At 52.7% G+C, this 12,540-nt stretch overlaps 1 protein-coding gene across 1 annotated transcript in view; it reads right to left on the bottom strand.

The window, feature by feature from the left end:
• TSC22D1 (TSC22 domain family member 1) overlaps positions 1–6,891 on the bottom strand; it is a 58,210-nt gene extending 51,319 nt beyond the window's left edge. The window contains 3 exon segments of the mRNA XM_026686083.2: positions 4,186–4,502; positions 4,505–6,562; positions 6,565–6,891. Of these exon segments, the coding sequence (XP_026541868.2) occupies positions 4,186–4,502; positions 4,505–6,562; positions 6,565–6,783 (2,594 nt within the window). The 5' untranslated portion in view covers positions 6,784–6,891.
• Between the last annotated feature and the right edge of the window lie 5,649 nt (positions 6,892–12,540).

The raw sequence follows: 12,540 nt of genomic DNA on the forward strand, positions 1-12,540 counted from the left end.
TCAAAACGTTTGTCCCAATGGCACTCCAGCCTCTTCCAATGTAGAACTTGGAATCCTAGAGCTGGAAGGGACACCTCAGAGATCTTCTAGTCCAACCCACCCACCCCCACTCAAGGCAGATCTTATACCCTCCTGGTCAAATTGACTATCACTAAGTGTTGTATCTTATGATTCTTGATGAATGTATTTTTTATGTACACTGAGAGCTTATGCACCAAAGACACATTCCTCGTGTGTCCAATCACACTTGGCCAATAAAGAATTCTATTCCTATGTCACCGAGGAGGGGGGGAAAGGGGGCTGCCCAGTATATTTCTGAAAACCTCCAGTACTTTCAATTTCTCTTGAACATTTGCAACTGGAATTGTACAAAAGAGAGAATACACGTGGGATCGAGAAGATAACAGATAATCAGAGTTGGAAGGGACCTTGTAGGTCATATAGTCCAACCCCCTGCCTAAGCGGGAGACCCTACACCATTCCTGACAAATGGCAGTCCACTCTCTTCTTGAAAGTCTCAAGTGATGAAGCAACTTCTGAAAGCAACTTCTGTTCCATGGGTTGATTGTTCTCCCTGTCCGAAAATTCCTCATTTCTAGGACTTGAATCTCTCCTTGTTCAGTTTCCATCCATTATTCCTTGTCTGGCCTTCAGGTGCCTTGGAAGACAGCTTGACCCCTTCCTCCTCTCTGGGGCAGCCCCTCAACTATTGGAAGACTGCTCTCTTGTCTCCCCTGGTCCTTCTCTCTTCCCTAGACTGGCCAGGCCCAGTTCCTGCAACCAGTTCCTGTTTGTTGTATGTTTTAGCCTCCAGTCCCCTAATCAACCTGGTTGCTCTTCTCTGCACTTTTTCTCGAGTCTCAACATCATTTTTATAATGTGGTGACCAAAACTGGATGCAGTACTCCAGGTGTGGCCTTACTAAGGCTTTACAGAGTGGCATTAGTACCTCCCTTGATCTTGATTGTATCCCTCTGTTAATACAATTTAGGATTGCATTGGCTTTTTTGGCTGCAACCTAACTTCAACATTATAACCCAGGAGGGAGAGTGGGGGGGGGGTTCCTTTGGGGGTCAGCTCCTTGGATGGAAAGAGAAATTAGAAACAGAACTGTGAAATCGGGGCACAATATCCACCCCACAATTAATCAAGCTACCAAGCCATTTTAAAATCTGGGGTTCAGCTATTTTACAGGTGATGCAGCTCGTAGACCTGGGCAAATAAACCTAGAGGTTCTGAAGATTTGTGCAGGTGGTCCTTGACTTATAACCATTCATTTAGTGACTGTTCGAAGTTACAACGCCACTGCAAACAAGGGAAGTCCTTGCCCTGGGGCACGAATATTCTCCTTTATTTATAAACACGGAAAATAGTCACTTATGACTGGTCTTCACACTTACAACTGTGACAGCATGCCCACGGTCATGTGATCAAAATACCTGGCAACTGGCATGTACTTAGGATGGTTGTACTGTCCCGGGGTCACGTGACCACCATTGGTATCCTTCTCAGCCGGCTTCCGAAAAGCAAACTCAATGGGGGGAAATCGGATTCGTTTAACAAGGGGATCCACTTAACAACTGCAGTGACCCGCTCAGGTTGTAAAATGAGGTGCAACAACTGCCTCACGTAGGAACAGAAATTTGGGGCTGAATGGTGCTCGAAAGTCGAGATCTAGTGTATCTTTCTCTTTCTCCCTTGCCTTTCACTTCCCTTCTTTCCTCAGCTATTTGCAAAACTCCCTCAGGCAGCCATTTTGCTTCCTGGCATTTCTTTTTCTTTGGGGTGGTTTTAGTTGCTGCTACTTGTACAATGTTGTGAACCTCCATCCATGGTTCTCCAGGCACTCTGTCTATCAGGTCTAATTTCTGAAATTTATTTGTCACCTCTACTGTATATTCATCAGGGATAGGATTTAGTTCATACCTGAGTAGCCTAGTGCTTTCCCCCACTTTGTTCAATTGAAGCCTAAATTTTGCAACGAGAAGCTCATGATCCGAGCCACAGTCTTGTTTTAACTGGCTGTACGGAGCTTCTCCATCCCTGGCTGCAGAGCACTCCCTGGGGAAGAGCCTAATGCTGGGAAGGATGCGGGGCAAAAGAAGATGAGGGGGACAACAGAGGAGGAGGAGGCAGTCGGCGTGAGCTTCAATGGACTCCAGAAGATGGTTGAGGACAGGAAGGCCTGGAAGAACGTTGTCCATGGGGTCGCGATGGGTCGGACACGACTTCGCAACTAACAACAACCTGTACAGAGCAACCTGTCCGTCTCATGAACAGAATCTAAGAGCTGTTTTACTACACACTTTACTGCCGGGGTCTCACCGAGCAAAGAAAACTGGGCTGGATGAAGAAAAAAAAAGAAAGAAAGAAAACAACGCAATAGCAACCCAGCTGTGCTGTCTCGTCTCTTTGCTCCTACGCTGAATCAAAGCCTTGGATATCACCGATGCAAATTTGCCAACGTATTTCTTTCACTAGGAAGCAGAATCCTGCCAGGAGGAGGAATCTGCGCAGCTGCCACAAAGTACAGATTTAAATCAACCCTACCCAAGCTGGTGGCTTTCCAGATGACTTGCAATGACAAATCCTCAGCTTGAGACGCATGGACAATGCAGGAAACACACCCATCACGTCCCTTCTCAAGCACGTTTTCTGCTTCAGATTGGAATAGCTGCGCATTCCTGTTTGACATCAGGTTAAGCACAGGGGTTTTAGTATAATAATAGCACCATTAAGATGCTGGAATCGGACTGGGGAGACCGGGGCTTGGGGGGCAAGTCCCACGTTTCTGCCAGGGGTTTCTTTTTGGGCGCAACCTTAAATTGACACATACCAGCCCTTCCCTAGACTCTCACTCGATATCCGAAACAGGCATCCTCTCTTGGTGCAACTAATTAACATTAGGGTGGTTGTTTTAAGAACGAAAGGGAGATTTCCAGTTAAAAACTCCCCTAAGCTCAGGAGAAAAGAAGTGCAATAGTGATAGAAATAATAATCATAATAATAATACGGTAAAGAGGTTTCAGGTCTCCTAGGCCATTGGCTTCTGTGCAGAAGGAACAGAATAAGCAGCACTAAAGAAATAAATAAATCAACTTTCTAATGTTAAAGAACAACAGGATCCATCAATGACCCACCCATTTTGTATGTGTCTACCACAAGAAAAATGCTGAATTATCAATAAGTGGGTTGTGTGTTTGTGTGTGGGTAGATAGAGGGGGAGAAGGAGGAAGAGAGAGAGAGAGAGACGATAGAGATGATGGGTGGGTGGATGGAGATAGAAAGGCTGGGTCAGTGAGAGACACAGAGAGAGAGGAGAGAGAAAAATGAGGAAGAAGGGAGAGAGATGTGCGTGTGGGAGAGAGAGAGATGAGAAAGTAGGCGAGATAGAAAAGGATATAGTAGGTAGGCAGTAGATAGACGAGAAAGGAGAGGTGTGCGTGTGTGTGTGAGGGAGACAGTGATAGATGAGAGTAGGTAGGCTAGCTAAGAGAAAGAGATATGGGTAGGCAGGTAGAGAGAGAGATGAGAGGGAGGAAGGGGGAAGAGAGAGAGAGAGAGAATGAGAGAATATATGTAGCTGCCATAAGCTGAACAACTTCCAGCATCCCTCAGCAATGATCACGCGCTAGCTAACAGCACTGGAAACCGCATAAAATCAATTCAAAGGTCCCAAAGAACAAGCCCACCCATTAATTCTCCTCCACTTCTTGCTGACCCCCCGGGGGGCGGGGGAGGAAATTCTGAATTAAAGATGGTTCGAGTCTCGGTGGTCCCTGAATTCATCCCCACTCCCACTTCCACCTCGAATGACAAAAAGAAAAAGCTTAAATGTCTATAGAGGGAAGGCTTCTGGTGATTCTTTACCTGGATCCCAAATATGGAAGTCATTTGGACCAACGTGCTACCCCAACAATGCACTTCTTCAGTACTTTACGCACAAAGAAAAGATCGTCTCACCACTAAATTTAAGGGTTTGCAGCCCTTTCTCGCAGCTACTCCCCCCCGCCCACCAGGACACCATCCATTTTTGGAAGCACCCCAAAAGGGCCATTGGGCAGAGATTCCTCCCTCTACTCTGATCCAACCTCGTCCTTGTAAGCTTCCAAGACAGTCACTAGAAAGCTGGTCTCTGCTCTGAGCCACTCACCCAAGTCCAGCTTACCTCGGAAAGGTTCTTACCTGTCTTCCTCGCCATCCAGAGCGGCCAGAGGAAGTCCCTTCAGCGGGAAGAGGGAAGAGACCATGCTCCCATCTGCCAAGGCCGAGGAGGTGCAGAGGCCGCTGCTTTCGGCGCCACCGAGAGGCTGGGTTAAGCCCACCAGGAAGGCCTCCGCGGGGCGCTTGGCCTCTTCAGTTCGGCTCATGATGGACTGAGCGAGGGACTGTGCAGAGAACTGGGAAGAGCTGGGGGCTCCCGGCAAATTCATGCCCGTGGGAAGCAAGGCAGGCTGAGAGGCGGCGTTCTGGACCAGGCTCCCGTTCTGTATACTCAAGGCGGCTGGGCAAGGGTCTTGGAAGGAGCCAGGCCGACGGGTGCAGGGGGCATACTGGAAGCCGAGTGGCCGGGCAGAGCGCTAACGGAAGGGATTGGGCTAACAGGAGGCAACTGGGCCATTCCTTGAACCAGAGGATCGGCGGCTTGCATGGGCACCAGGTTGCCCGGGGGCGGGATGCCCAAAGTCTGAGGAAGGCCCGACGGAACACTTTGGGATCCTGGGTGAACAGCCCCCGTAGGGACCGGCGGAGCTCCTTGGGAGGGGGCAGGAACAGCAGCGCTGGGGCCCAGCACGGAAGGAGCCATCGGGTTGGCGACCGAGGGCCGCTGGGCCATGGGAGCGGCACCTCCGGGTTGCCCGACATTCATCAGGGCAGTGGGAGCACCCACGGCTGGGATGGCCGGCTGGGCCTGGGGAGGCACCCCCGGGAGGTGTGCCTGGACAGGAAGCGGCATGCTTGGAGGCTGAGCGACAGGCACGGCCGACCCGCTCCCGACGATCGCCGTGCCCGGCTGCAGAGAAGGTGCTGGAAGCATCTGCGGCGGCTGGATGTACTCGGGCAATGAGGTTTGGGCGACGGGCTTCGCGTGCTGCCCTGGAGCCATCTGCCTAGGCATGGGTGGCAGGGCAGCGGGGTGCTGAGCCTGCCCCGGCCCGAAAGGTAACGGCTGGGGCTGCGGAGCGACTGGACCTGCAGAGACCGGCGGTGGGGTGAACGGTTGGGTGGCCAGAGTTGGTTGATGGCCACCAACGATGGTCAACGGAGGAGGAACGGCTGAGGTGGGAGGGGGCGCCCCTTGCTTCTGAGGAGGGTAGCTGACCTCTTGAGGATGCGGCGGCTGGACTTGGGAGAGTTGGGACTGAGACATACTCTGGGGGAGCCCCGGTGTGGCCCCGGCACTGGTGAACTCCATCGGCAGAGGGCCGCCTTGGAACCCTTGCGGCTGTGTCCCAGGAGGCGCCCCCATCTCTCCACTGCCCACGCTCTCGGTGTAGTGGCTCAGGGTGCTGCTGACGGAGCTCCCGCTGGTGCTCTCCCTTTCGGAGGCCACGTCGAGGAGAGCGTCCATGGCTTTCGCCATGGCGGCGTTTTCAGCCACCGCCCCGGGGTTCTCCTTGTCATAGAACTCGGTGCAAGTCCATCGGCCTTTCTTAAAGTGCTCCGAACTCGAATCTAACTTCACCACACGGAAGCGGGAGGTGCTGCCGGAGGGCTGCAGGTGACCTACTGCCGTGCCCCCCGCAGCTGAGTGACCCACACTTCCGGAGGCATTCGAGGAGGCCCCGGTGCCGTTACCTATCCCGCCGGAGAGCGCCGCGTGTCCAGAGTGGCTCCCTCCGGGCAAGGCCATGCCGTTGCCAGCAGCGGCAAGGTTCGTGAGGGTCTTGCCCACCTGACGGGCCCTGCCACTCGCGCCCACGGCTCCCCCGGCAGAGGCAGCTCCCGCGTGGAAGTGAGCCACGGTGGCCCCCGCAAGAGCTGCCACGGAGGATGCTCCCGGAGGGCCAGGTCTGGCGCTCTCCAAGCCTCCCGCGACGGGCAGCCGTCGGAAGGACGGGCTGGAGGGAGACCCTGCAGACACGGGCGGGGGGACCCCGGCGTGGGAGGGCGGCTGGGGGAGGCCCCCGTGGGCGTAGTGGGGCCCGTGGGCGCTGCCGTTGGTCAGGCCCCGGGGCTGCTGGGCCGGGGGCCGAGGCTGGTTGGGCGAGACGGCCCCGGGGCTGTCGGCCTCGTGGAAGTTGTTGAGCGTCTCCTCCGAGGAGCTGCGCTCCGGCTCGCCCAAGTCGGTGGCCCGGGAGAGCGAGACGTCCAGGATCTCGGAGGAGGAGAAGTCCTCGGTGTGCGACTCGTCCAAGTCGTCGTAACTCTCCGTGTCTTCGGCGATGCTGTTGTTGGAGCTGAGGCTGGCCGAGATCTGCGCCGGGGTCACGCTGGTGATCTGGAAGCCGCTCTTCTTCTTCAACTGGGCGCCCGCCGGCCCGACGCCTCCGCCGCCTCCTCCTCCTCCTCCCGCCTGCGAGAGCAGCGCCAGGCTCTGCGGCGGAGGAGCCCCGGAGGGCAGGACGAGACGGAGACCGAGACCGAGGAGGAAGAGGCGGAGGAGGAGGCGGCGGCGGCAGGGGCAGCCGGCGTCGGCTGGACCAGCAGGCCGGGTGGGAAGTCCTCCAAGCCGGCGCCGCTGCCGCCCCTGCGAGGCAGCATCGCGGGCTGCGCCATCTTCTTCCTCTCCCGCGCCTCCGCCGCTGAGTCAGGCTGCTGCTGCTGCTGCTGCTGCTGCATTGGGGCCGGCGAGAGGAAGGCCCGACGCCGACGCCTCCTCAGGCGCCGCCCCGACCGGGCTCGGAGGAGGAGGCGGAGGAGGAGGAGGGGAGGCGGCCGCCGCCCCGACCCTTCTTCCCTCAGCGGCGGCGGCGAGAGGAGGCGGCCGGCTTGCCCTGAGGAAGAAGAAGAAGAAGGGGACGAGGAGGAGGAGGAGGAGGAAGGAGGGCGCGCAGGAGCCAACCCTGGCGACGCGGACGCGAGGCAGCCCCCGCCGGCCGCGGCCCCATCCAGAGACGCCGCCGCCGCCGCCTCCCAGCTCCTCACGGGGGCACCGAGCGGCCGGAGCAGCCCCGCTTCTCCTCCTCAGGCCGAACGCCGCCGCCGCCGCCGCCCCGTCGGAGCCGCCTTGGCGAGGCCGGAGCTCGGCTCGCTCTCTGAGGGGAGGGGGCGGGGTGGGGGGGAGAGAGAGAGAGAGAGAGAGAGAGAGAAGCGCGCGCGGCCGGGCTGAGGAGACGCTCCGCCTCTTCTGGAGCTGCGCTGGGTGGGCGGGGGGAGGAGGGGGAAGAGAAGGAGGGGGAGGCTGGCTTAAAAGGGGAGGGGGGAGGCGGGCGAGAGATGGCGCAGGCGCTGCCCCCCCGCCGCAGACATCAAAGGGCCCGGCGGGACGAAAGCGGGTGGGGGGAGGGAGGCGGGGAGTGGCCGAAGGGCTTCGGCTACTCTGGCGGAAACGGACGAAGCGAAATCGGAGGGGAGGGGGCGGTGTCCGCCGCAGATATCAGCGGCCCGTCGGGAACGGGTGGCCGAAGGGCTTCGGCTAAGCTGGCGGAAACGGACGAGGCTAGGCGGGGAGGTGTCGGGGGCGCAGACGCATATAAAGAGACCGTCGGGAAAGGGTTTCGGCTACTGTGGCGGAAACGGCCGAAGCTAGCCGGAGGGAGGGAGGATTGATTTCTGGGAGCAGCGGCCCCGCCGCAGACATAAAGAACCTGTCGAGACTGAGGAGAAGGCGGGAGGGAGGGAGGCCGAAGGGCTTCGGCTCCCCTGGCGGAAATGGCCGAGGCTGGCCTGGAGGGGAGGGGTGGGGTCTGGCCCGGGCTGCGCCTGGGAAAGCCGGCTGGGGAAGGTGGGTGGCCCGCAGCAGGTTGGGCCGGCATCTAGCCCAGAGGTCCGGTAGAGGGGGGGAGGGTTTGGAGGATCGCAGGGATTCCCCGGGGAGTGAGGGACCCCCTCTCTGAGTGACTCGGGAGGGGCAAAACCAAAGGGAGAGGTCCGGGTTCAAAGGAAGGGGGCCTTGGTGATCTCCGGGTTGGGTGGGGTTTCTTGCAGACGTTTCATTACCCAACTAGGTAACATCATCAGTGCTAGGAGGGAGGGGGTAAGCAGAGAGGAGGAGGAGTGTGAGATCCTTGTTGCTCTCTGGGCTGGGAGGGTTTCCTTGCAGACGTTTCATTACCCAACTAGGAGACATCATCAGTGCTAGGAGGGAGGGGGTGTTTGTGTGAAGGGGAGGACTACAATGACTATGGGGTCCCTGGTGCTCTCTGAACTTGGTGGTTTTCTTGCAGACATTTCAGGACCCATCTAGGTAACACCATCAGTTCTAACTAGGACTCCCTACTAGCTCTGATGATGTTACCTAGTTGGGTCATGAAAGTGGTTCCTTCCCCAAACCCCAAAAACTTTAACCTTAGACTGTCTACTATTGACCTCAACCCTTTCCTAAGAGGTCTGTAGGGGGTGTGCATAAGCGCACCAACGTGCCTACCGTCCCTGTCCTATTGTTTCTTTTATTTTTCTTATATGTATCCATGTATTCATAACTATGTCTTTACTCATACCTATTATCTTGTAAGCAATTGACAAACCAAATAAATAAATAAAAATAAATAATAAAATAAATAAAATAAATGTCTGCAAGAAAACCAAGCTCAGAGAGCACCAAGGACCCCACAGTCATCATCTCCTCCTCCTCCTCCTCCACTAGCAATGAAGTTGTTACCTAGTTGGGTAAGAAACGCTTGCAACGAAACCCTCCCAGCCCAGAGAGCACCAAAGAGCTCAAGCTCCTCCCCTCTGCAAACCCCCCTCCCTTCTGGCACTGATGCAGTTATCTAGTTGGGTCACAAACGTCTGCAAGTAAACCACCAAGCTCAGAGAGCACCAGAAGCAAGTCCATTCCTCCTCCTCCTCCTTCTCTCCACAACCCACCTCCCTTCTGGCACTGATGATGTTACCTAGTTGGGTCATGAAACGTCTGCAAGAAAACAACCAAGTTTAGGGAGCACCAAGGACCCAGCAAAGAAGCCTCGTGTTCCCTGCCCCACAATACCCTGGATTTTCCCAGAATTCTGCCCTGTAAGTGAAGCCGTGTGGGTCTCTCTGTGTGTGTTTGTGAGTGTGTTTCTGTGATGGGGTAGTGTTGGAAAACCGGAGGGGCGCAATTGAGAAGAACAGCCATCTCTGGAGAACATCCATCTCTGAGGTGGCTAAAAAGTTTGTCATTGTAGACGTGTTGTACTCTGACAATAAAGGAAATTAAATTAAGTCAGCACCAACCTGATGGGGCAGACTCCAAGGAATGCAAAGTTCACCTATTGACAGGGGTCCCCAAACTTGGCAACTTTAAGACTTGTGGACTTCTGGGAGTTGAAGTCCACAAGTCTTAAAAGTTGCCAGGTTTGGAGACCTCTGACCAATGAGCTTCTCCTCTTAAATCTTCTGATTCTCCTTTCTCGACCTGAGATATCGAGCACACCTGCCAGGTGTGTTTTGATCATGGGCTTCCGGGTTGGCACACTTTTCTAACGGTGCCGCTTTTGACCTCTCATCAGATTTGAGGTTGTAAACTCCACAACCCCCACCCAACCAGGAATTGTAATAGCCCCATCTCCCGGAAATGTTTTGTTTTGGAGACCCCAAAATAAATGGACCAGGAACATGCAGATTTACGAAAGTGGGGCTAGATGGGTGACTTTGGGCCAGCCTCTCAGCCCAACCTACCTCACAAGGTGGTCGTGGGGAAAATAGGGGTGTTGGACATGTTCCCTTTCTTGATTGGGATAAAGATGGATGGATGGATGGATGATAGGATAGATATATATGTGATAGATATCAAATGGATGGATGGATTAGATCAATTGATGCGGTAGATGATAAGTAAGATATATGATAGATAGATTGATAGATTGATAGATGGATGATAGATTGATGGATGATAGATTGTTGGATGTAGATGGATATGATAGGGAGGTGGATGATGATAGATCGATTGACGGTAGATGATCGGTAGATATAGATTAGATAAATTGATGGATGGGCGGACAGATTGATAGATGGATGATAGATCGATTGATGGATGATTGATGGATGGATGATATTGATAGATGATTGATCGATGATAGATTAGATAGATAGATAGATAGATAGATAGATAGATAGATAGATAGATAGATAGAAAGGGGTGTGTGTGTGTATGTATCAAAAGTTTATAGTCCTCAGGTTTTCCCCTCCCTCCCCCAATACCGGGCAGCTGAGTGTGAGAGTGGCGTTTGTGCATTCCTATCACAGAGTGAGAGCTACTTCCTGCTCCCCAAGCTACCTGCAGCGAGCCCATGGATAGCAAAGGGGAAGGCCAGGGGGGAGGAATAATGGCATTGTTAGCAAGAAGAGAAAAGGTGATTTGCATGGGAAAAGGCTTGTTCTCTTTTGAACCCGGCTCCCCAGGAGACCTCCTGAGAAGAAAAAGCCCTGGAAGAGAGGAATCGACTAATAAAGAAATCCCGGAGCTGCTCAGCCTCACTGGATCCCTTTTACAAGCCTTTTACAAGCAGGACTGGCCTCTTTGAACATCTGGCCGCATAAAAAGAAAAACTCGGCAAGCACTTCAAGGGGGGAAAAAAAGCAATCGCCTTGTTTTTAAGCCGTTTCCAATCCACGTAAAAGTATAATTAGAGTGAAAAGGAGATTCCTCCCACCCAAAATGATGACCCAAGGTTAAAGGACAAAGTTGGGATGGGAAAAGCTATTCCGAATCCCTATAGATCCAATAAAAGCAGGATATATAAATAAATATAATGGGCAATGACTAGAGGAATGAAAATCCACCGGGGGGACTCCCTTTTTACTTTTAAAAATAAATAAATACATAGGTTTAAAATTTTTAAAATTCATGTAAGGCCATAAGGCCGTAAGGCTAAAATGGACATAGATGTCGTGTGTATCAGTCCCTGGTTATCCATCTCCCATTAAAAATGATTGCTGCTTCCAAATCTGAGATATATGTCATCATTTTAATATTCTCATTTGGAGGGGAGGGAGGGTTAAACGTAGGAAGAAATACATTCCACTGTTTTTAATTTACTTTATTCATTGAATACACATCTAACAGTAACTGAGACATAAGCTGTGTGGGGAAGAGATTGTGAAGTTTGCTTCTGTATTTCCTCTGATAGGAAATATCATGTGTGTGTGTGTGTGTGTGTACACACACACGTACACACACACACACTAGCTCGATACCCGTGTTTCACTACAAAACTATGTGATTGGGCTTTAGTTTTTGGGGAGGAAAATAAGGAGGAAAAAATTCTGCCTCTGCCTACCAGCATCCATCAGTATTCATCTGGCTAGCATCCTGTCAGTGTGTGAGAGTTGAGGGCTGTTTGGAAACTAAAAGATTATTTGCTGTGTGAGCAAGGAGACAGCAAGGAGCCTGGGCATGGCTTAGCTCAACTGTTCTGTACTAAAGCTGCTTGGTGCTGCTGTGAAACTGAAACTCCTCTGCTTGTGTTTTGCCTTTGGAAGAGATTTCTTTCCAGGTGGGGAGGGGGAGTAGAACTCCTTAGCATCGGAGCGTGTTAATAATAATAATAATATAGGAAATTCTAATGCTCTGATGGTCATTTCAAAAAAGCCAAGAGGAACATACGTGCCCAATTTCAAGTTTGTAGGCTTTACGGTTCTGGAGATTTTGTGATGATGCTTGAGTGATATTTTGCTTTTATATATATATAGATTTGGAAATGTTGGTTTTTTTCATGACTGGGAATCAGTGCGCCTGCGACTGAAGTGGTTTTTACTGTTTCTTTACAAATGAGTGATTCATTTTCCTAAACAATTTTTTAAAGTCATAGTCCGTTCAAAAATTATGTGGCTCTGAAGTTACACAGGGCTTTTATAAACCCTTGAAATTTGTTCTGAGCGATGGAGAACTTTAACAAGAAAGTTGCACTTTATAACTAATCCGTATGGCGTTAATATGGATTCAGCGATCCGGACAGCTGAATTGTCCCAACTTTCGAAGCACAAAGCTGCCAATCGTGTTATATTTACATTATAAACTAGGGCAATCTTAAGTGCCTTGGAATTAAATGAGAGAGGAGAGACTTTTGGCTTCATGCAAGGAAAGCAGCAGAAGCAGCAGAAGTCTTTCTTTCTCTCCCCCAAACCACCAGAAATGAGTCTTTGCCGGCGCAGCCTCTTGGAGCAGGAGGCCTTGTAGAGTCCCAAAGACTCATTTCTGGCGGAGTTTGGGGGAGAGAAAGACTTTGGCGGCTTTCCTTCCTTGCAGCCAAAAGCAGAAGCAGAAAGAAGCAGCCCGGTGGCCAGGCCAGGCGCCTGGAGCCAGTGGGGCAAGTTCCCTCCCTCCGCCCTTTCCCCTCTCCCCTCCCTACCTCCTGTTGTTCGCAATGCAAGCAATGCAAGCCTTGTGTTCCCGCACAGCCTGGATTAATTGCTTTGGGGGAGACATTTCTCTGCAGAGCACCAAAATTGGCA

The sequence above is a fragment of the Notechis scutatus genome, chromosome 5 (genome assembly GCF_049901735.1).
Source record: "Notechis scutatus isolate UNSWTSFEM ecotype Mainland chromosome 5, rNotScu1.2, whole genome shotgun sequence".
Lineage (NCBI taxonomy): Eukaryota > Metazoa > Chordata > Lepidosauria > Squamata > Elapidae > Notechis > Notechis scutatus.